General features: G+C 41.2%; 2 protein-coding genes across 2 annotated transcripts in view; one reads left to right on the top strand and one right to left on the bottom strand.

The window, feature by feature from the left end:
- The window catches only part of CUNH17orf50 (chromosome unknown C17orf50 homolog), a 62,846-nt gene that overhangs the window by 3,750 nt on the left and 35,059 nt on the right, over positions 1–24,037 (top strand). Inside the window, exon 2 of the transcript XR_009963711.1 lies at positions 13,596–13,762. The gene's annotated coding sequence lies outside the window, so the exon portion shown is untranslated. The remainder of the gene's footprint in view (positions 1–13,595; positions 13,763–24,037) is intronic.
- Positions 8,655–24,037, bottom strand: part of LOC134160843 (vesicle-associated membrane protein 2-like) — a 42,614-nt gene continuing 27,231 nt past the window's right edge. Inside the window, exons 2-5 of the mRNA XM_062613239.1 lie at positions 15,346–15,445; positions 12,943–13,101; positions 11,416–11,467; positions 8,655–9,290 (exon numbers count right to left, since the gene is read on the bottom strand). Coding sequence (XP_062469223.1) covers positions 9,274–9,290; positions 11,416–11,467; positions 12,943–13,101; positions 15,346–15,445 — 328 coding nt within the window. The 3' untranslated portion in view covers positions 8,655–9,273. The remainder of the gene's footprint in view (positions 9,291–11,415; positions 11,468–12,942; positions 13,102–15,345; positions 15,446–24,037) is intronic.

Here is a 24,037-nt window from a genome sequence, read left to right as displayed (position 1 = left end):
GGTCAACTGCACTGAAGGCATTCTCCCATCTGCTTCTCTTCACATTTCTTTAATGACTGTCTCCCCCTTTTTGTACAGAGTTAATTGTTGTTTATACAACAGAAGTGTGGGTTTTTTTTCTTTTCTATTAGACTGAATATATAAAAACTCATTGTGAATTAGAAAATCTTGATTTCCAGAAGTCTTTAGCACAACACAGGGAATGAAAGCTGAAGCTGCTCAATTGTCCTTAACTGTGTGTATTGGGAAGAGAAATGATACAAAAAGCAACTTCTTAAAACAAGATTTATTGGCACAAACATACGTATTACAAACGTCTACAATATTCCTGGAAAATATGTTCACCACTTCAAAAAAAATCACTGTCCACAGAAAAGTACAGTAATATCAAACTTTGTAAGTCATCACAATTTCAGCATCAAAATGCATGCACTCATCATTTATGAATGGAATTCCACTGACCTCCAGGTAAAGCACTTTAAGAAATTTCCTGGCCTCTACAACATGATTTTCCCTCCACAGGTAGGCTCTAGTAAGATGCAAATGGAATGTTTTCTGTAGAGGCACAGATCACAATTTCTTGCCCAGTACAGCTGAGTCTATGAGGTGAGGGATGCTGTTCTCAGCACAGATTTTTCAGATCCTTTCTGAGTGCATTACTACACAGCTTAGCACTACTGTTTGGCCTTTAAAGGGATGCAGTTAAAGATTTGGTTTGGAGTTTAGTTTTTAAAAAGGCAACTGAAAACTTATTTCTGGTTATTCCTAGTAGAAGTTAAGCTTGAAGAATTAAAAGGAAAGAGGTAGAAGAAAGGATTTTGTTTTGCATCATCATTGCAGCAGCATTTGAAAGAGGGGTGGCATTGCTAAGGTGACTTGGAGGAAAAATAGTAATCTCAGTAAGTCCTCTTCTTTCTTTGGTGCCAGTCTATTAACTCAGTAGCCAATACAGATTTTGTCACTAACGTCAGACAGTACAGAACTAAACTTTACCAGATATCCTGAATCTGATCCTCCACCTATCGTCAGCTTCAGTGTCTGAGGAGCAGGCTTCACATACAGGGGAGGCAATGCACTGATGTCCTCGAAGTGATCAGATGTGGCTTAGTCCAGTAAAGTAAGTTCTTTGGCACTAGAAGCTCTTTGAAAAAGAAGGGTTCTATGTACTGCCACTGGATCTGAATTTGATTCAGATCAGTGCACCAAAAAAAAAAGCAAAAACATAAACCACACACACTTATGCAGGTGCATGCTGCACTTTCTTCTATCAATCTTAGTAGGGCAGAGAATGTATCCAATGGCAGAATTCACTGTAGAATCACCACAAAACTCATCAAGACAAACCCTGTGCAACCTGATCCAACCTCAAAGGGGGTCCTGCTTTGGGCAGAAGATTGGACTAGATAAACCCCAGGGGTCCTTTCCAACCTAATTTTTCTGTCATTCAAAGGAAAGGCTTTTCCTCTCCTGAATTAGAACACAGCACAGATTCGATATCAGGCCTGGGTTTAGTAAGGATAAACGAGGGTGGGTTTTTTTTTTAAAAACAGAGATTGGAAAATCTCTGTATGCTTAAGCACATACAGAACTGCAGAACAGGGCATTCTTTGCTCTTTACTCTAGGCTGGAGAGTGTGAAATTCTCAACCATGTGTCCATTTTAAGTCTACAGTGCTGAACTGATTAGCCAGTACCTCCAGAGGCTGCTTTCCTGTGTTAAGGCTCAAGCATCAGTTGTTAAGGAAAATACTAATTAGCTGACTACAAACTCATTTCCTGCCATGACTAAACCAAGTTTATAATAAAGAGTTCATATGTTGCCACTAAGAGAACTTTTTATGCTGCAAAACAAACTAAAGGTTGCTCACAATAGATCCTGCCTGTGTTTCATCTTTCTCATACTTGGAAAAAGAGTATACCACCCAAATGGCAAATGCTTGTCTACGCAGATAAACACTTCTTTCAGAAAGGGGGAGAAAAAAAGAATAGGAGTTGTCAAATAAAAATTTAACCTCTACAACAGTTGGTGTTTCCCCCTCAAAATGTATTTTTGCAACAAAGGATGTTTTAAAAGTCCTGCTCCTGAGTAGGAGGTACCAATTTATAATCTTTCAGTGGTGCTGATATACATAATGTGACTAATAGTTTACCACGTATGTGGTCGGGGGAGGGAGGACTTTTCACTGGCAAGACAAGGTAGTGATGTTTTTCATGACGAGTAGTGGGCTTTCAGTAACATTTTATTGTGCAAACGTGTGAGTGTGTCTTAGCGACATTAGAATTTTATTTCCAATCTGAGGAAAAAAGCAAATGGGATATAGATTTAACTCAGCATTTCTCATGAGGAAAAAATATTCTTTCACCAATAAATAGGTTTTGGAAGCTAATTATTTGACTATTTGTAGAGCCACTAATTGCTTAACTAATAAATAAATAACATTTAAATAAGTAATGGTTAAACTGTATACCCATGGCCTTTACTATACTTTCCCATTTTATTCAGAATTGCTTTTGCCTTTAAGTTTCAGGAAAGGCTGAACTTGCATTATGTAGTATACTGTAGCTTGCTAGTGGCATAGTAACCACACTGACCACTGAATTTTCAGGTCTAGCCAATACTTCCATGACTAATGGAGAAATTGTTGCAACCTTTCAGGTCAATACTATAAATATTAGTAGCTGAACTTCTGAAACCAATTATGCATTGTACATTATGAATTTGTACCTCCATTATATGCAGTATCTCACATGTTGATCTTAGCAAAGAAAACAACATCAGCTGCCATCATTTACCTTTACTATAAACAAACCTGCAGCTTATAAGGGGGAGAAACTAATTTCAAAGGATGATTGACAATATTGGTTGAAATTCCTTTAAAATCTTTTCCTAATTCCTCTAAACTCTTTTCCTTACAAAAATTCAGACCACCGCCACATGTTCATATATACATGACAGAAATATAATTCAGATTCAGCAAAGTGATTTTCTATCCTCGGGCCATTCAATACTGGACAAGCATAGATATTAGAGTGGAACAAGGGTAAGCAAAATACTTACGCTGTGTCAAAAAGATTTCATTACTGAGACCAAAGTGCTATACAACAAAGTGGGTATTCAGTGTGTACCTTTACTGCACCAAGCACCCTGCGACCCTCGTTTAGGTTAAGTCCTTGATCTGCAGGTGACAATAGCAGAATGCCTTTGGAGGCTACACCCCAACTGGCACTCTCTGCAAAACACACTAGATCATTCTTCTTGCATATTTCTTCTACATTTTCAAGAAAAAAAGCGAAGGCAGTAAATTCAGCTACTGTTCGTCATAGTTCATTTTATGTGGTAGTCTATGTGCACTTCAATAGGGTAGCACTGCTTAGTTTTAACATACAAAAGGTGATTTTAGGGGTAGCCACTTATGAAGAGGAGTTTACTGAATGTTGGCTATATTTCACCTAAACCATTTCCCAATTTACTATCTTGTCATAATCACACAATCCTTATTTGCTGTTTCCTCTCTTTTTTTCTGTCAATTTTATGAGATTACTGTTACAAGAAATGTAACAGCAAAAATGCTGTTGTGTACCAGTCAGGACCCTTCTTTTATATCACATCATTTTGAACCAGATTAGGATCCAGGAGCCATATTCTGCCTCCAGTGTTCTCATCCCATCAGTGGAGGCTCATTTAAGGACAGCAGGGCATTACGGGGAGGAGGTTCTGCTCCACTCAGGTGTGCCTGAGCTCTGATTGAGGTCAACAATAACAATATGGCAGAAGGCAGGGAGTCAATTCAGAGGGCAGCAGGACAACCCTAGCCCCAATATGCTATGTTCCAAGTGCTCTAGATCCCAAAACCACAAAGGCTTTCTTAACAGGATGAAGAGAGTCTGGAAGAATAATGGAGAAGCTGGACACTGTGAGAAGAGCTAAAGAACAGAGAAGGTTTTTCCATAATTATCTTTGTTGTTCTCTATGACATTTTCTCTTTGAAAACAAATACTTTGCCCTTTTAAACTTAAAGCACATGGCTTCTTTGGCTGAATAGAGTGTTACATATGAACCACGAGGCTGTTCTAAACCATGCTGTTTTCAGCCAGTGCAGGTTATGATTTTTTGCTTTGGAGAGTTAGAAGATGTGATACAGTCATGACAGAATGAGGTTACTGCAGAAATGACTCATTGTTGAATAATCAAGTGTTTACTCCACCAAAACTGCATGTAACTGGACTGCCACAGTTTTTCTGCTCTATTGTAAGATGTAGCTTTTAAATGTCAGTGCACCAGGAAGAAAGGTAAACTCCTCGGGTGGCTCAGATCTCTATGCATGTGTTAAAAAACAGACAGTGTTCTGGTACTCAATGGAGAAAAGGAGCTTCTGAACACATCAATGGAGACATAAATTAATGAAATAGGGAAGGAAAATTTGCTGTAGAGCAACACAAAATCCTTTCTTGAAGTGGAATAGAGAAGTATTCCTGAAGGAGACCAGATGAAGAAAGAACAATTGATGCGAGGTTCTGATTTTATTGTTTCAAACATTCAAATTTAGTATCCCACCTGAAAATAATGCCACCATCTGAGAAATCTACAGCCAATCATTTCCCCAGATACAATTCATGTGTTTCCAAGCTACATTCTTCAGCCTTTTTGATTTTGCCTTTAAAGGTAATTTGAAGGTGCTTGCACCCTCTCTTGCATGAAGAAACACATGCTCAAATGCATCTCATCTAGCAAGAGGGGCCTAAATCAGGTGAGAAGAATTGGCTGGAAGAACATCTCACTCTTCTGACTACACATCAGGCCCAAAGGTTATGATCTGTTGTGGGTTGAAAGTTCAGGTCAGGACACAAATCCTGACAAAAGAGATTTTGGTCTCTTCGAGGCCTTTCTCCAACACGAAGTGTGCACATTGGGTGTAAGCCCAGTGCCTTATATGGCTACTGGTTTAGCCCTCTTCCCTGTTTAAAGGGCAGGAGGAGCAGGGTCGATATCTAAATTCTGGATCACACTCAAACGCTCTCTAGTTTCTTTGCAAGGGTCTAGCACCAACATGTGTGATCAAGGCACTGTCACAAAAAAAGTGACAGATTATAGATACTTCTCTCTGGGTGGATAACCTCCCATAGAAAACAGAAAAACCTCACTCTGTAAAAGCGTGAAAAAGAGCTGAGTAACATCCGAGCTTCTGGAATTTCCTGAAGTTTGAGTCTCCCATGGTAGATGCTTTTCTGAGAAGCAGATACAACCATTTAACAGGTATGCTCTAACACAGATGTCAATTTATAAACTTTCTCTTAATAAGTAAAATCCACTGTATTCAAGACAAGAATGGCTCAGCTGTTCTTAAGTTTAAAGTTTTGTGAAGCCCTATTGAGAGCAGTGACAGAAATAAGACATAGAAACAGAATTTCAAAAGGTCTTGCTACCCAGACAAAACATAGTAGATTGTGGCTGTTCTGGTTAATTCCTTGCACAGTTAATGTTGTCCTGTTCTATCATTCTAACTGTTTAAATCACTTACTGCAGATCACTGTTTTAAAAGAAAAAAGCCAAGTATTTTATTTGCCTGAATCTGTTCTGGCTAATCTCATGCAGATTCCAATAGAATTCAAGTGCCAGCTTTAAATAATCTGACTACATTTCTAAACCACTTCTTGTCTTACAGATCCTAGGTTACATTCATAATCTTTATGAGATTCTCCCCTCCTCCTTCTAATAATATTGGATTATGTTGGACTATGTTGGATTGACTGTGCCATTACATAATGTTGTCAAGAGAAAAATCAGGTCAAGTGCCCTGTTAGGGCTTCCACACTAACTCCTCCTGCCAAATTCTGTGTACCAATGTTTTTAGGCTTGAAGCCACATTTAGGATATTGCAAGGTGATCTAAATTAGAAAGAAGAAGGTGTAATGCCAGAGCAGGACCTTACTAGTCAGTGGATAGTGGATGCAAATAACACTTCTTCAACCTCAGAAGCACTCATTGGCAAGCCAAACAGCAGCTGTGGTACAAGCACAGACCAGCTCCTAACCATTTCATTTCAGCTGTGCTGTTTCTGAAGGCATCCTAGCTGTACAGCTGTAGCCTAGAAATCCCAGGAAGAGGAAGTGCTTATAAAGGCAGAATATGCAAGTCACAAACAACGTCTAATGCTGGCTAAAGCTAGCAAGTCCCTGCTTCCAGTCAGAGAAGTCTTCAGCTCAGTACCATGATGGCAGTCAGAAAGCAGTCAACCTCGCAGTCCCCTGAGGGTTTGCTGGGGAGTGGGTAAAAGGAAGTCCTTTGGTGCCTTTTTATCAGTCCAAGGTAAAAGTCTCTGCAGGAGATAGTGCTGAGGAGTAGTAATTGAAATTCTACCCAGTGATTTAAATTCTAGTCAGCGCTCACAAAAAAAGAACAAGTTCATATTTTCATGGGAAATTTACTATTACAAGTAGGCAGTAGTAACTGCATGGACATTTTAAATGTAGATGCAGTGAGAGCAAAGCAATCAATCCTGGCTTCAACACAAATAAGATCTCCGACTGTGTTTATATAGATTGTGCTCTGTTCGAGTCTACATATATGTGATGGTGTTGCACAATCTATGACCCTGAACAGTCCTATATTACCATGTTCTCCTTGCAAAAGAGCTAACTCTCTGCAGAAGAGCTAACCCTCTGCAGGAGCAGTTCAATTTTGGATCTGTGCATCAGGGAAGGACATGTTCATTCTTCCTGGGCTGAATTGGAAATGGTATGTGGCTCATCTTACCTGATTGCAACCGACCAGCACAGCACAACTAGCAAACACTGAGCATTCACAAATACACAATATACAAACAACTGAAGAGTTAAAACACATTAATTTAGCATACTTCATTAGCACACAGAGGAACCTTTTACAACTCACTGAAGGCTAGGTTTCTTGACTACACTCTTCCTTGCAAATTGTCACCAACATTTAGCAGTCATCACCATTAGTTACTGTTTTGAGGGAAAATAATTACACATTCCACAACCAGCAGTTTTTCTTCTCCACTCTTCCCTAAAGCTCCCACTTTGATTATTAACTTACTTGAGATAGGTTAGCAGGATGTAAGCTTTGCATCCTTGTAGCTGTTTCATTTGGAAACTTTACATCTTTGCAGCTAGAGGATTCAAACTTTTTGATGTGTATCTGCAGCCGTAGCAGTTAAGTAGTCAGTTCAGACTCATGGGAGAAGGCACTGTGTTAAGGACCTGTATCAGCATATAACCTTATTGATTGTACCATCTCCAGTGAAAGCTATCTTCATCTCATGAGTCCTTTCAGCAGTCCCATAGAAAACCCCTGTGAGGATCAAGCCATGCTCAACATGGGTGTCAGTGGCAGGGTCTCGCACTTAGGAGATAATTCTTTCCTGTCAGCTAGCCAAAAGGGGCCTGAAGTTGGATGGCTAATTTCTTTGCTAGCAAAGATGCAATTAGAGATAGCATTCAGCTGTGGCACCTCATGGAGCCAAGCCTTTCGTGACAGTGGAGTTTTCTGTGTGGAATTTAGGATTTTAGAATTGTGTATGTACTCACTCAGCTGAAGGACTCAAGTGAATAGGGAGTCCCGTAGCACATTAGTAACTTTGAAACTTAAGATTCACTAAGCCTCTGGCCACTTACTACTTAATGATATGAAATCGCACATGTGAATATGAAGCAATAAATATATAGGGGGAAAAGTGCTCCCTGAACCTTTCAACTTATCCTTGCTTATTCTCTCAGCAAAATTCTACTTCAGCACAATTTGTATGCAAAGAACCGCTCTGGGTCTCTGACTTCTTAGTCTAAGACTATGTCAAGAGAGATGTTCCACAGTGGGAATATTTTCACTACTATTATCACTATTTACACTAAATAGACTCTTTCAGAGTTTCCTGGCTCAAAATTTCATAATTCATTTTTAGTTTGGTTAATTATGATTAAACTATTCAGAATTTAAAAAAGTAAAAAACAAGGAATTGAACATTTCGGAGAAACCCTACGATAGCATACAAGAACCTTCTCTCATTATGTCATTTCTCTTAATTACATCAAATGTTAGTTTAAACTGAGTATGGAAAACAGCTTAGCTGAGCACTTTACAAAGACAATACTACAGCTTACGAACTATACACACACACATACAAATTAAATTAGTTTTTTTAAAAGCCTATTAAAACCATTTTTGAACAGTGTTTCTCTGCCTTCCTCTTCACCAGGAAAGCTTTCCTAGGCACCCTTCCCTTTCTTGGCCTCTCTCTACTGTTCTCTCTATTTAATCATACCTTCTCCTTCCTGATTTTTGCATGGTCCTCACAGTGGGGACCATTTCTGCAAAATGGTCCAGAGGCGGCCTCCTACCATTGGGCTGGGAAGCCACAGACATCACCAAAAGCTGCTCAGCCCTACAGTTAGGGCTGTAATTGTTGGGAACTGGCGTTCAAGAGTCCCATGAAGTCTGGCAAACAGCACCTTCACTTTTTAGCACGAGTCTTTATCTTGATTATTTATGATGCCTCTACCTCCATTTTTTGCGTTTCACTTGGCTTTTCCAAGACTGTGCTAGCTAATGCTTTCTTGGGTGTTGTACAATTTTCCTTCTGGCTTTCATATTGAGGGCAACCTGGCTGCACAGAACACCCCATTAGGAAAATATTTAAATCCATAAAGGATGATCATCCAGTACTATTTATTTTCTGCAGGCAATGTTTTTAGACTTGGATCATAAAATTAATCTCAAAAACCTGTGGTTTGGTTGGCTAAGTTGAAATAAAATGTCTTACATGAAAACTTGTAGGTACCACTCCCTTCAATGGGAGTAGCAGATGCTACCTCAAAAAGTTACATCTGACTGTGGGCTTTGCCATCCAACTTTAGGTGCTCAGACTGAGAATTTTGGCCCTAACATTTGCTGTAACGTCAGGTTTGGGTCCAATTCACCTGACAGTGTCCCTTTAAGCAGGAGCTTCCCCATAGCTGCATTCCCTGATTCTGAGATGTTTAGGATGCTTTTTCATATACTACAGTTTCTGAAGGTCAGTGCGTACACATTTTAAGACACAGTGATAAGACAGTGTATGGAACTACTTGGCAGTATTTAGCTGGTACAGTTTCTTGTGGAAACAACAGAATTCCAAAACACACCACACTGAATGCTTATGGGTTATTACGAGCAAAAATCCCAAGACACCGGGTATTAAAAAGCGGATTTCAACAAAGAAATACTGATATCGTTGGTTGATATGAACAAAGTTGTGCCAAGTCTTCCTTCTCTGCTTTTTCAAGTGGAGAAATAAACTGGGAAAGGAAGCAGAAGGGAAAAAAAGACATAAACCAGTAGTTATTACAGAGTTACTGTTGTGCTTTATTTCACAGAAGAGTGTGCTGTCACAGAATGGCAAACACCTTTAGCACATCTTTGCCATAAGTACATAATATGCCTTCCTAGCTGGAATAGGGATACTCCTGTGACAAAAGGAATTTGAAGGGGGAACTGGAGTGGAAAGCAGGAGAGACTGCAGCTCAAACAAGGACTGAGGGTGATGACAGCTCCAGCAATACCTACAGTCCAACAGGTTTTCCTTCAGCAGGGAGCTAGCCTGGTTTTTAAGGGCCCCACTACCAGGATGGTAGGAAGCCTGGCTTGGGCCATTTCACCACCCATGGTAGCTTGCTGCTATGAGGAACTACCCAATTTATTATTCTAGCCACCCCTAGAAGGTATAGTCTTGTTCTCATTCCAATCAGTGACTGGAGAAGCCATGCAAGCCTTGTCTGGGACAGCACGTGGATGCTTTATGTCAACAGGATTTAAACATATGCTTGAGAGATACTGTAAATAAATACATCATTAAGTTCAATACACAGAGTCCTTCCTGAAGCTGCAACCTTTACGCACCACTACAGAAGGATCTGAAAAGAATAGAAAAGACTGAAAAAATAATTTAAGATCCAAATGCATTTAAATCTCACTAAACTTTCACTAGATGTCACTATGGTGAGCCATGACCTGGGTGTGATGATGTGACACTTAAGTTTTGATACCCTGATGACACTCAAGTTAAATAATCTGAACCCAACCTAACCCATGTCAATCCTGCTCTGTCTGTTTCTAAGCTTCCCAGGACAGGCATCCAACTTTTAAAACTAAGAAGGAGACAATGTTATTATTGATATATAATTTCTGTCTTAACTTCTAAAGAGAAATTCTGAGCTATCTTGTTTGCTTTTCACTTTCTTGTTAAGATACGCATAATGCTCAATGATGCGTATGTACACAGCAGTCAGTTCAACAGCTGCACATCTGTCTTCCCAGGCTGCTGCACTAGACTGCAGAACAAAGGCCCATCTTTCCCTTGAAGCCAGCTGCCTTGAGTACCCAGTTAATATAGTTAATTAATATCTAGCCATTTCCCATTCTTGCTGTATCAGTGTTACGAAACCCTAGAATTATTCTGGGTCACCCTGGTGCCAGCATTCATAAGACCAATAAACTGCCACATGTACCTCGATCCTTTTAGTCATGTTTACAGGTGATTCTGTAAGCCTTCTTTATAGAAGAAAAAGAGGAAAATGGAAACATGCTGACTACAAGGCATGTAATCTGAGAGCGGGGAATTAATTCACATCCACAGTTTAGCCTCCTGGTGAATCTCTTCTGGGTTACTACTAGCTGGATTGTCTAACTCAAGAAATCTCCCTTTTAGGAGTTAATGCCATATTATAGTTATGTCACATAACAGCTGTTGCTAATACAGAGGTTACATAAAGAAAATGTTCAGTTCCTGTCATTACAAGATCCCTGGGTCCCAACCAGCATGACTGCTATTATTCATTCATATGTTATTTTTCCTATAACCAACACGTGGAATGAGATGGTCTTTCAAGACAAGAAATCAGTAAGACTTTGTGCCGTCTTTTAGCAATATTTAGGTATTCAAGGTGCAAAGGCATTTTCAGAGGCACCAACATCTCAAATTCCACCTGCACACTTCAAAAGGAATTCATCAGATGCCCATTTGCCCTTGGGCCTTCACCCTCTTTTTATAGGCATGAGGTAACTTAAGCATTACTGTTCTCACTAGAAAACACCAGGACTGTGGCACTGAAACATTGAAAGGAAGATATCTGAAACTGCATAAAAAGTTGTATTTCCATTTTAAAAGGGACAGTCTTTAATCCTAGGGAAAGTTATGTAATGTGCTGATGTAAAATATATTAATTGTCAAGAAATTCCACCCATATGTTGCCTAGAGAGTTTGCAGTAATTCTCACTATAACAACATGGCACTACAGGGGAATTTGACAAATCAATCACTTTAAATATTTTATATCAATTTTTTCTGTCTTTTTAAAATAAATCAGCACTTCACATGTCACAGAGCTATTGAGATCATAAACAAAAGAGAAATGAACTACTCACTTATAATTATAATGAGAATGACTGCGCATACTACACCAAGGATGATCATCATCTATAAAAAGAAAGTTGCAAGAAAAAAGAAAAAGAGAGAAAGTCAGGTTTTCACATGAAAAACATTAACCCCTCAGGTTTTTGCTTTTACTTAGTGGGTCATTCCTTGCACTTTTAATTCTTGCAAAGACTTGCTGGAGCAGAATTGTTCAGGCCCCAAATTTAGGGTATATTTCAGGAACAGCTGACCACCAGCAATAGACATAGCCTCTTGTCCAAGCTTGTCCATCAGCTAAAAGATGCAGTGACCAACCTTGTCCATTTTAAAAGTAAACCTCTGAAGTCAAAGAACTCCAGAGGTGATTTCAGAGCCAGGGGAAGGACAAGGGGATTCTGTTTGTCAAGGTAAAGCAGGAAGGGACAATGACAAAGGGAAAATGAAGGTACCTTTGAAAATCTAGTGTAGTGTAGGCCACTGTGGTGACTGCAGTCAGCATGGGTGAACCTAACTCAAAATCTGTAGCTCCCACAAGCCCTGCTTCCTGCACTGTGAGACAAAGCAACTGGGCAACAGCTAGAAGAAGCCCAGAGGAACTGATCAGCTGAATTTCTAGCCTACAGCCACTTATTTCTGGGATGTTTGTGCATGTAGTTAACCCAGAATACTTTATCTTGCTTTACATTTCATAGCACTGTGGGTTGAAGAGACAAAGCAGGCAATAGGTTGGTGAGGGATACCTGTGGGATTCTCCTTTGGGAACAGGTGGTTTTATCTGAGTGGACATGAATGGTCAGCAGCAAAGTTGGTATTGAAGAGAAATGAAAATGAAGGTGAACTTTTGGCCTAGCATTCATGTTGGTGGTACAGAAGTAGAAAGAAGCAAGAATATGGGGTCTTATATGAGTAAAAGGAGCTGAAGTCTCCAGGTCTAGAAAACACAACTCCTGAGGTCTGAAAAATCAAAGGAGAGTGAAGTTCCCTCTGCTAGTGGGAAAGATGAGACTTTGCAGAGGAGGCAGCTAGTTGATTAAAGTCCTGCTCTATTCTAAGCTGCCCCTTTCCAAAAGGGGCTCTCATTTCCTCAATTCTCACAGCACTCTGTGAAAATAACTAATTTTTTTGTAGTTTACCATCTTGAAGAAAGATCAAGAGGCTGATGATCCTGCCAGAAGGAAAAAGGCTTCTTTTCTCCTACTACCAGAATTCACTGTATCTATTCAGGTTTTGCAGTTCACACAGAAAGCTGACATGAATTAACATAGACTGTTCTCCCATCCCTATCTGCAGGCACTGACTGAAACATCAGAATTTGTACCTACATTGTATAGACTGCAGAATTATTGAAATAATAAGTTCTGGTAAAGATCAAAGTTGCTTGACTTATTATCCTAGAACCTAAAGGGCAAGGCATCTCTTTCTGCCATGTACAGGAAGAGACCACTTAGAGATGCCATCCTGCAAGCAGAGGCCCATTAAATGCAAGTGGAAGAAAGTATGCCATTAAGTGATTTTTAACAAGATTTTCTATTCCTTACCTTGCAATTTTTCCACCAGTATTTTCTCTTCAGTTTGGCTGCACTGGTTTCAAACTGTGAGGCACCTGCTTGCAATGCATCTGCTCGGTTGTCAAGCTCTGATAGCATCTGGTCTCTTTCTAGCACCTTGTCCACGTTCATTCTCATGATGTCTACCACCTGCAATGACACAGCCTCATGTTACATTACACACAGGAAAGCTGAGGGTCACCCATATGTTCACACTCTGTAATGTCACATAACATACTGAAACCAGCCATTTGCCATTATGGCATGTGATAGCAGTTACCTGGACAGTGCCTCAAAAACCATACCTATGGTGAGAACAAAATAAACACAGCTAGACTGTGCTCAGATGCTTTTAAAGGTAAAAAAATAAGGGGACATTATGAAATACTGTAATGAGTTTCACTAGAACTTTAGATTTCTTTTAGCCTACAACCAGCCACTTCACTATAAATACAGAAAATTGGTGGAGACCGCTATACTATGATTTGGTTGACATCCAAATTGTCATCACTAAGACCAAGCCATTATTTTCTCTATACTTTCAATATAACTTCCTTACCTGAACTAGAGAAATTGGCTAGATAACGGCCATTGTGCAGGGAACTGTATGCATTTCCTGACCAAAGGATTTACTCATTCTGCAGTTCTTTCTCAGACAAGATGACTTCCCAGCCATAATTTGAAGTCCTGCTTCAAAGTGGAGGAGGAGAAAATATTACCTGAGAAAATTCAGCCTGAAGTGTAGGAGGGAGCTCATGCCTCCTCATTTCACAGCCTCAGCAGAAATGTGTGTGCAGCCAGTACACAATAGGTAAGGCTTTTTCATGCATATATATCTTATATGTTGGATCAAAAAGTCTCTTTCTAGCAAGGCAATAACTCTAAGTAGCATTCCTTTACAAATTCATCCCCAATGTAAATGTTAGACAGTATACCAGACTTAGTAAAGCAGTGTCCTCTTATTGTAGCAGCGAATACAATTGCTGGGCTCTTACTTCTGACACTCTGTAATAAGGAAGTCCATGTGGTTTGTACTTAATGTAATTTAACTATTACATGCAAAACCCCAGAGTTATTAAAAAAAAAACATGATTTAAACACAGTGAGATGAAGCTGGTAGTGGAAGAATCTTTGAAAGGACTGGCACAGGGTTAAATGCTGTTCCAAGACTCAAAACATTTGTTTCACTCGTCTACCAAACCTAGAACAAAATCAAATGTTTTGGTCAACACAAATTTTCTTTCTTACTTTTCCAAATCAAAACTTTCCAAGCACTTAATTTCATATCAAATGAAAGACACTTTTGTTTTCATTTCTTAGCTAGTATTGAGCTGAATGTTGTCTTGGTACTATGTTTCATAGTGAAAAATTCAAACTACTTGAAAATGCTGAAACAAAATACTGTAACATTTCCTACTCATCCTGTCTTTTTTTTTTTTTTTTTTTTTTTTTTTTTTACACCCAGAACTATTTATTGATTTTAACCTGGCTGCAATGAGCACTTGTCCAGATGAGACTGCATTTATTTTACAGAAACAGATGTTTGTCTAGACAAAGCCAAGATCTGGGCCTTAGAAAATAACATTTAGGATGCCTGGAGCAATCAGAGGGGAAAACCCAACATGGATATAGTTGAAATACTATATCAGCATTGATATAACATTAAAAATGGCAGTCATTTTACGAAGACCAAAGATTTTCTGTTAATCAATGCCCTGATCCCCTTGTCGAGTTTCTGGTTTGGGTCTGAAGTGCTTACGCGCGACATCGCCTGGAGCAGAGCAGCCGCAGGGGTGTAGTGTTGTGGTGTGTGGTGCCACCTACAGGTTTTCTGCCTACACGACATGAAAGAAAACCAGGAAAGATCTCATTGGAAGGTCAAAGTTTAACGGATCAGACAGGTGCCATAAACCAGTTGATTAATTATCACAATTTATCCCCAAAGAAACCCACACGTGACAGCATCTTCAACTGTACAATTCTCATGGGTTGAATCTATCCATGAGAAACCGAAGGTCTGTCCCTGTGAAACAGTCTGCGAGGTTAGCGTCTAACCTCCAGGAATTCAGGAACATGTTAAAAGAGCTGGTTCCACTATTACTTCTCCTTCTATCCTGACCGACTGGGATGAATTTCTGAATTGGCACAATGCCCATGTTTATTCTGCAGGAGTGTTACTGGTACAAGGATGTTCATATGCGGAATATCTCTTGTGCAGTCTGCCTCCTCATAAATGCCATATAACCTTATTTCCTAGATTCAGTCCCTTCAAATGAGCAGGAATTACTGGATCGCTAGGGAGGAAAAGTATCTTACAGAAAAAACCAGACACACACAAACCAAACCCACATCAGCACCCTTATAGTGAGCAAAAAATCACCTGGAACCACTTACTTCATCCACCTGGGCTTGCGTCTGCTGCAGCCGTTTGGTAGCAGGAGGTGGCCCTCCAGCCCCAGCACTGGTGGGACCTTGGGTAGGAGCTGGAGCAGACCTACGTCAAAAGCAGAGAACATAAAAAGTGACTGAAACCGTCTTCACTTGTTTACTATCCCTTTTCTGGAACAAGTCAGAAGTACCTGTCTCTTAAAAGGAGTTTTCCATTGTCTCACAGCCCACTAGCGAGACATTTCCATTCCTAGTGTCCCATTCCCTCCCATGCTGCAATTATTTTTCACACTGTTTTTTAATAGGACCACATCAAACACTTCCCCTCCCATGCTGCCTTTTAAACATCAAGCATTTCAGGTTATCTACCCTAAATGAGGCCAATGGTCAAACTGATCACAGGCCTGACTAGCAGGGCAGAGCTTATGTCCCACTAAAGGAACAGACTCTCCTTTGGGTATTTTGTATTGATCCACAGGGGCCAGGGCTGTGACCCTGCCTTCCTCCTCAGTGTTTGGAGTGATGCACTCCCCTGCTCCTCGGTGTTTGGCTGGAAGCTAACTGGGTAAAGATGAACAAAAGGAGAGGAGAAAGAAATGGAGAAGGAAGTGGGGGTGAGAACTGCACACAGCAGGGGGTAGTCACCTCAGGCATCCAGCCAATGTTTAACCACCCCACCTGTGGTCACCAAAATGCCCTACCAGAGCAGCTGGCCAGGCTCAAACATCTGCCATGGACCCTGGATGAATATTTGCAGCAATACTGTGAACAGAGCCCTGATCAACTCCACCCACATCAGCCCTTTTCTTAAGCATCAACACTGGCTTTCCCCAGCCTGCTCTTAAACAAAAGGCAAAGCAAAAATCCCTTAAAATCCAGCAACAGATCCAGTCTGTCTCAGTGCATGAGCTTGTACAGACAACTCACCCTGCAGCCAGAACAGGGTCCTTCAATCTTAGCCAGTCATTCTTCACACCCACACTTTAACCTGTGCAACCTTACTTTTCCTTTTAAGAGACCCCTATCACTATTTCCTGCAGAGAAATAAACCCCTTCCTGAAGCTGCAAAGGAAATCCCTAAGCATGTGAACTGAAAAGTATCACAAATCCCACTCATGCATTACCAAAGCCAAAGTGACAGACTGAAAGAACACAGCGTTTCTCCGTGAATCGTTCCCTTTGACATCCTGGGGTCTGATTAATGCTGCTGGGATTATGGCCTCATTAATACACTATCAAAGCACTATGGGGCACTAAAGTTAGTTCCACAAAGGTACCTTAAACTACAAAATCCAGTTTGGCAGTATCACCTGTGGGCCAAGATCTCTACAGATAATGCAGACCCTCACGGACTCCCAGTAATACAGAATGGTTTGTGTTGGAAGGGACCTTAAAGCTCATCCAGTTCGAACCCTCTGCCACAGGCAGGGACACCTTCCACTAGAGCAGGTTGCTCCAAGCCCTGTCCAACCTGGCCTTGAACACTGCCGGGGATGGGGCAGCCACAGCTTCTCTGGGCACCCTGTGCCAGCACCTCAGCACCCTCACAGGGAAGAATTTCTGCCTAATGTCTAACCTAATCCCCCCTCTGTCAGGTTAAAGCCATTCCCCCTTGTCCTGTCCCTACAGGCCCTTGTCAAAAGCCCCTCTCCAGGTTTCCTGTAGACCCTTTAGGCACTGGAGCTGCTCTAAGTTCTCCCCTTCAGGACCCTTCTCTTCTCCAGGCTGAACCAGCCCAGTTCTCTCATCCCGTCTCCAGAGCAGAGCTGCTCCAGCCCTCGCAGCGTCTCCTTGGCCTCCTCCGGCCTCGCTCCAACAGCTCCATGTCCCTCTTGTGCTGTTGCGCCAGCGGTGTATCAGGACTGGGGGGGGGTCTCAGCAGAGCACAGCAGAAGGGGGGAATCCCCTTCCTTGACCTGCTGCTCACCCTTGGGGGTTGCAGCCCAGCACACGGGTGGTTTCTGGGCTCAAGCACACACTGAGGCCGGGTCATGGGGAGCTTCTTTGTCACCCAACATCCCCAAGTCCTTCTTATCAGGGCTGCTCCATCCAGTCTCCCTCAGCCTGTGTTTGTGCTTGGGATTGGCCCAACCCATATGCAGGACCTTGCACTGGGCCTTGTTGAACTTCATGAGGTTTGCACAGTCCCACCTCTCCAACCTGTCCAGGTCCCTCTGGGTACCATCCCTTCCCTCAAGCGTGTCAATCACACCGCCCAGCTTGCTGGTGTTGGCAGACAGGCTGAGGGTTTGTGATGGAGCAGCTGTCTGCAGACACAGAGCAGTGCTGGATCTTACACTTCTTTTTTAACTATAGGTAAGAATGTCATTATCAAGCTTCAGCTGAAATAAAAAAACCTGAGCTGTACACAAATTGCTCATCCTTTGAGGACCTCACAGCCCCTGTTAAAAACATAAAAGACCAGATGCTGCTGCCACCTGCAATGGAATTACTCCATTGAAGGGCCATGGGCCAGGATCCCAACAGGATTTTTTTTCTGAGTTTACACTGTTTTCACAAAGGATCAAAATCTGACTATAATATATATCAGACTCAAATAATGCTAAACAAGATGCCCCTGGAGCATTAACAAATTCAAAGGGAGTTCTTGGTGCAACAGCAGAGCTAAAATTGAAATTGTAAAATTTATTTGCAGTAAATAGGCTTTTTCCCTCCAACACAGCAGATTTTTTCCTATGAAAACATTGTGTCACACTGTTCGCTACTACAAATGTTAACAGAGCTCCCTTCTTGAACAATGTACTGTTAGCATCCCAGACTACAGAAGGGAAGCACGTGAGAAGTGTTTTTCCCTGGCACTAGTGTTTTCGCCCGTAAGCATAGCTTATAAGCGCAGTGGTATTCTTGGTCACAGCTGCATGATAAAAGTTCAGTGCTCTGCCATATCCCTTCCCTGCCCAGTAATTTTAATCCTTTATGTTTTGCACCTCCCAAGCTGTCCTTAAAATGATTTGGCACAAAGTAGGTACTTCCCAGTTGGTTGACCTTTGGTATCCTTGCTGCCACCTAATTTGGTTTCAGCTGCTTTTCCTGGGGCTTCTCTGCTCCCTGTGTAATGGAGGAATGGATTGGAAAACTCTGTTTGTACAGCTGCCCTGACCACCCAACAGGAGTTACTGTAACTGCCAAAAAGAAATGGCTGCCTTAATGCTAAGGCACAGCAAGCTTGTGATTAACATACCCATCTGAATTAATTACATAAAATCTAATAGAAGAGAAACCAGAGCTGGGTGCTGACTGCAGTGCAGAGCTACTTTTGTCTCTGGAGTTGTGCTCTCCTTACACAGCAACAAGCAGTTGCCTTGCTCACAGCCTTGGGGGTCAGAGCAATAAAGAGTGCTCACCAGAGGAGATTCAGGACATGCTGCAGAGGGGCCAGCACCAGTTCTAGGAAGTCAGGCCTTAAGCATGTGTCTTTAATGCCACCAGCAGCTGTTGCAGGTCAACAAGGAATGAGCCCTCTCTTGTCATGAGATAGCATGTAATATCCAAAATAGACAAAATAAGCACAGAGACACCTGCATCACCGCTTCTCCCAACTTCCTAAGGCACTTTAGATCAAAACAGAGGGGTCTCCATGCTTCTAGCTCAGCCCTACAAGTGTTTGAGCTCTGTCGAAAGCATCCTGGCTGTCGGCAGCAGAAGGCAGTACCTCAGTGAGCTAATGTGGCTCTAGTCACACAAGGCATCTGTTAAGAGTTTGTCTTTGAACCTGAGTTTTCTAGTAAAGAAGGGAACTGAAGGCCTACAGCCCTGGAAAACACCACTGTTTCCTGGGATATCTTAGTGCAAAAATGCTAGAACAAAAGTCTAGCACATTTACATCATTCTATTATTGCCTCTGAACTGTGCTATCTCAGTTTATAATTTATCAGAATTATTGAAAAAATTTATGCAGAACACTGGCACTATTTTAGAAAGGTTTGCTTTTGAAATACTTGAAGCATCACAACCTTAATGTCCAATTTCTCGTGGGCTGACGCTATTTTGAGGAGCTACAAAAGAATGCAAACCCCATATAAAAGCTCCATCACTGCGCCACTAGCCATCAGGCCAACACACTTGTGCACTTTTATTTAGGCGTTGCTTTGTTTTGTTTTTAAGAAAAGGAAAAAGGTTACCATTGATGGTGAGAATCTTTACTCTCAAGAACAGGTCAAATTATTTTTGACAGGGGAACAAAGCTCTATTATTGTTAAAAGGGAATAAATCCCTAGCAAATATTCTTTGGGGGACACTCTGGGAGAGTGACAAGTACACTTACTTCAGGACAACTCTATGACACACTTAGAGCCTGGGCAGTTGGGTCACTCTCTATGTAACATGAACTATATTCTTTCTCCCCTTCATGCCAGATTTTGCTTCATTTCACACATGAGCAATCTGGCTGTCTGACAGCAGGAGCTGGATCTGTGTATGTGTGCAGCCACTTTGGAAGAAATCTTTGGGACTGTCCTAGCAATTCAGTAAAATAGTCTCAGCTGACTCACACATCCTGTTCTTCTGGTTACTTGCTGGGCCGGAAACTGGTGGGTCAAAATCATGACTAAGACTTCTTATCTCACCTGGATATTTTGGAAGCAATTTACTATTTAACTCTTAGTTCAAGGGAACTGCAACTGTAAGAGATAACTGGAGATATCCAGTGTTCGTTTTCCATTTCAGCACTGGTTGAAAGAACATTAAGGATGACTGTGTATCTGATGTTTTAGGAAACTGCCTGATGCACACTTCCAGTTTTGTTCATGCGTGTGAGCTATGTAGGAGAATTTTTTGGTGTTAATCAGGCTAGGGAAGGGAAGCGTACAACATGAATACCAGGAGGATGCCAGGCCACCACTGCGACTTTGGTACCGTTTACATTTGGACTTTGACAGCTGCTTTCAGCAACTTGTTTTATCCATCCTAAGTGCTTTTTAAAGCCTTCAGCTACAGGACCTAATCCCTTCAAAGTCTTTATCCTAAGACCACTGCAATAAGCTGAGGAAAAGCTATTATCCCTGCATATGGCTGGGAAGCAGGTACAGGGTAATGAAATGACTTGCTCAGGTGACAGAGAAAGCCTGTGGCAAAGCAGCAAAGGCCTCTTCATTTCCAGCTCTGTGCCCCTCAATTCTTCAGCTACTGACTCCAAATCAAAGCTCAAAACCAATTTCTAATAGCAGGAGTTATTTTCTATCCCTCAGACTTAAATAATGAGAACCATACGGTTAAAGGTTACAGCATGAGGAATGTGAGAATTACATCAGACAGCTTTAGCTGGTCTCAACTGGCAAAGCTCACGGGTGGGGGCAGTGGAAGTGCATCAAAGCAGTACAGGATTTGACTAATGATCCCTGTAAAAGTGAAATGAGGAAGGCAGCTTTCTACAAATCCCATTTTAATTCTTCTTTCCTCAAATCCGTTACTTGTTGTTTAAATAAAACATTAAATTGCACTGCCTCTCTTCCTCTCTCTCTCTTTTTTTTTACTGTCCAGATTCCATATTTATATAGTAAATATTTACTGTTGTAACCAAACTTATGCACTATATTTAAGACACTTTTTTCCATTTGGACCCCTTCAAAAGGCATCTACACATCTGGGCTTCACTGCTTAAGCGGGGTTTGATACCCTGTGGTTCCAAACGCATTAAAAAACCTGAACACCTCACACACACCCAAAAAAATAACACTTCCATAGCTCTGTACTCTTGAGATTTAACTGTAAGACAATTGTTAAAAATAGCTACAACTGCAAATTCATACATGACTGTAATGACTACAAATGTCACTGAAGATCCTGAACCTAACAGAAACCGTAGAAACAAACAACTCTCACATCGTCCCTGGTGCAGAGAGTGTTCATCTGTGAATTTAGATGCATCTGAAAGCATTGAGGCAGGGAGGATCTCTAAGGAAATAAAGAAGCTGTATAGCAGTGGGGGTTTGCTGTTAGTTTGCCATGGGGTACTTTTACTGATCATTCTTAGTATTCTGCTTTCTGGAGGGATTTGCTAGTTCTCAGTTTTCTGTTAACTGGATCCCACTACCTATGATTTTATTGCTGCAGTAAGTCAACTTAGCCAACACTAACAAAAAACCTCTCTTAACAATCAGTTTGTCCTTATGCAGTTTGACACAGTCCTAACAAAATCCAGCCTAACCAAAGAGTGCAGACTAACATTCTGTGCTAGCTTGTCTACGTGCCATTTCTGAAAGAAATCCAGACTGTACAGGCTTTTAGTACAGGCCTACAGGCTGTGTGCACACAATCATGTTTCTGTTTGGGAATATATAGATACATGTATGTGTCTAGAAATCAAGAGACATTAGTTATCCATCCCAACACCACCTACCCAAGCTTTTGCTTTTCCCATCATGAGATGGGGTAGCATCAAATGGCAGGTCTTGTTACTCTTTCAAAACCACATGCTAATTCGGTCAGGAGAGGTTTGGAGAAAAGATGGTTTACTTCTAACACCGCCATAAATGAGTGTCCTTCAGAATTAAGTTCTCAGGCTTCTTACAACTAGATAATCATGTTCTCTGCTTCTAAGATAAGTAGTCTTCAAAAGAAAACCCTGGCTAGAGAGCATGACCTACCCAGTTCCAAGATAGATGTACTCAGTGTGCTTTTCAGCTCTGCTGCCCACTGATTGTACGTATTTCTAGCACATCTTTCCCCCTTCAGTTATTAACTAGCCTATTTAATAGACCAAGTTTATCCTTGTTTTCATTCTACTAATCTTGCTTTCACACGGCAAAAAAGCTGCTCTGTGGGAGTAAAGAAAGTAATGATATAAAACTGGTTAGGGTGGAAAAGTTATCGACACAGGGGTATCACTGCTGGGTTAGTAGATGTTTGCATACCTGGGGTGGCAGGATTTTCAGATCATGGAAAGATGTTTTCAGTCCTCTGGAATGTCACAGAGGGAGCAGAATTAACTCCCAACAAGAGCACATGGGCTTCATGCCCTACCAGGGAACCATCACTGCCCTAACAAAAATGATGATCTTAACTGTGCTTTTCGGTGTTCCATCTAATCCCTTCAGTATGCAGCGAAAATGTTACTACTGCCAATTAAATGCCTACAGACTTTAACTTAGATCCATTCCATTCTATGACTATCAATTTTAGAATGATTTCTCAGGCTATTTGTAATAATTGGGTAGTAATGACCAACAGTGAATCGGTGGTGGGAAAAAACCCCCACATATAAAAAGAATTAGCACTTGAGATGTCTTAATTTTGTGAAGAAATTTCTGCTTTGAACCCATTTCTGTTCCCAAATGTGATTTTCATGTACTACCAGCAATATTCTACATGGACTCCCTTATTAACAAAATATTTACTCTAATCATCAGCCAAAGAATAATACCCTACATTTAATGCCCTAGGAACACATTTAATTAAATATTCCCACCAGTTTATTATGACTGCATTAACCATCTGGTGTGCTAAATATGCACACAGAGGAAAAAGAGAAGAACCTTAAGACATCATCTTTAATTTGATCAACATTTGTTATGCCAGTAATGACTGACTGATTTACCTTCTCCAGTATCTTCCATTCAAGCCAAATGAGTATTACTGTTAAGGCCCAAAGCACCTGAATTCTATATCAAGCCAATTAATTCTGCCAAATGATTTTTGTGACAAACAAAGAATTTGCCAGGAAGAGTTGCATTATTTCCATAATTCCTCTAAATTGTAGTTTTCACAACAACCAGCCGCAGGGCCTCAGGTGGGATTTCTGTTAGTCAGAAACAGGCAGGATTCCTGTTCTGAAATATCCACACCACAGATATTTTTAGATTCTTCTTTCCCCTTGCTGTCATCTTTAGCAAAGACTGTGGCTTAAGATAAAGTCAACACAATACAGGGCTATTGATTCATGTGTTAACTACTTACCACACTTTGCAGAGTAGTCTATGGATTTGCTTGAAGGATGATTAAGGGTTAGATGACTCAGGGTGTTGGTCTACGCATTTCATGTTCACAAATTAAAACCACAGAACTATACGCTGCAGAAGGCAATCATCTAACATATGCTCGTATTAAGGGATCAACTATCCAGAAAAGAACCTGCACGTACAAGCTAATACTACCATGTCTTCAGATCCCAGTTGACCAGTCTCATCTTCACATTTAACTGGACAGAAGAAAGGTTCATGGTGCACGGAACTAATAAAGCAAGTAGTCAAGTAGACAGTCACTATTATAAACTCTCACCTATCTGATCCATTTAAAAGAGCTCAGTCTGCCAACTGCAGTCAGGAATTGTGTTGACCCAGACCAGAACAGCCAAATCTGTGCTCTAACACACTGTGACAGAGGTTTTGATTTTTACGCCACAGCACTTGCCTCTTCAAAAGCAGTGGTAGTGCTGAGTGTTCCCCATCTCTTCCTAGAGGAGCAGAGCAGCAAATTAAGTGCCTCCAGGAGCAGCTCAAGAAGGAAGGAAGAGTCCCAATATTACTGAGCACCCAAAAGTGCTGGTTAGCCTATGGGACAGCCTCACAGCACCTTGATGCATGTAGGACTCCTGCTGCCAGCAAGGAGCTGCCCTTGAAGTGGGAGGACTTCACTGCCCTTTCAGATCAGCAGGGGACATTGCACCTAAGAAACCTCTGCACGGGGCTAGCTCCAGATCTGGGTAATCTCTGATCAAATGTCATCTATTTTTTCACAGCTA

Source organism: Pezoporus occidentalis, unplaced genomic scaffold (assembly GCF_034315485.1).
Source record: "Pezoporus occidentalis ecotype Australia unplaced genomic scaffold, CSIRO_AGI_Poc_V1 ctg164, whole genome shotgun sequence".
NCBI classification, from domain to species: Eukaryota; Metazoa; Chordata; class Aves; order Psittaciformes; family Psittacidae; genus Pezoporus; species Pezoporus occidentalis.
The sequence above is the reverse complement of the archived record's forward strand: the minus strand, read 5'-3'. Positions and strand labels throughout refer to the sequence as shown.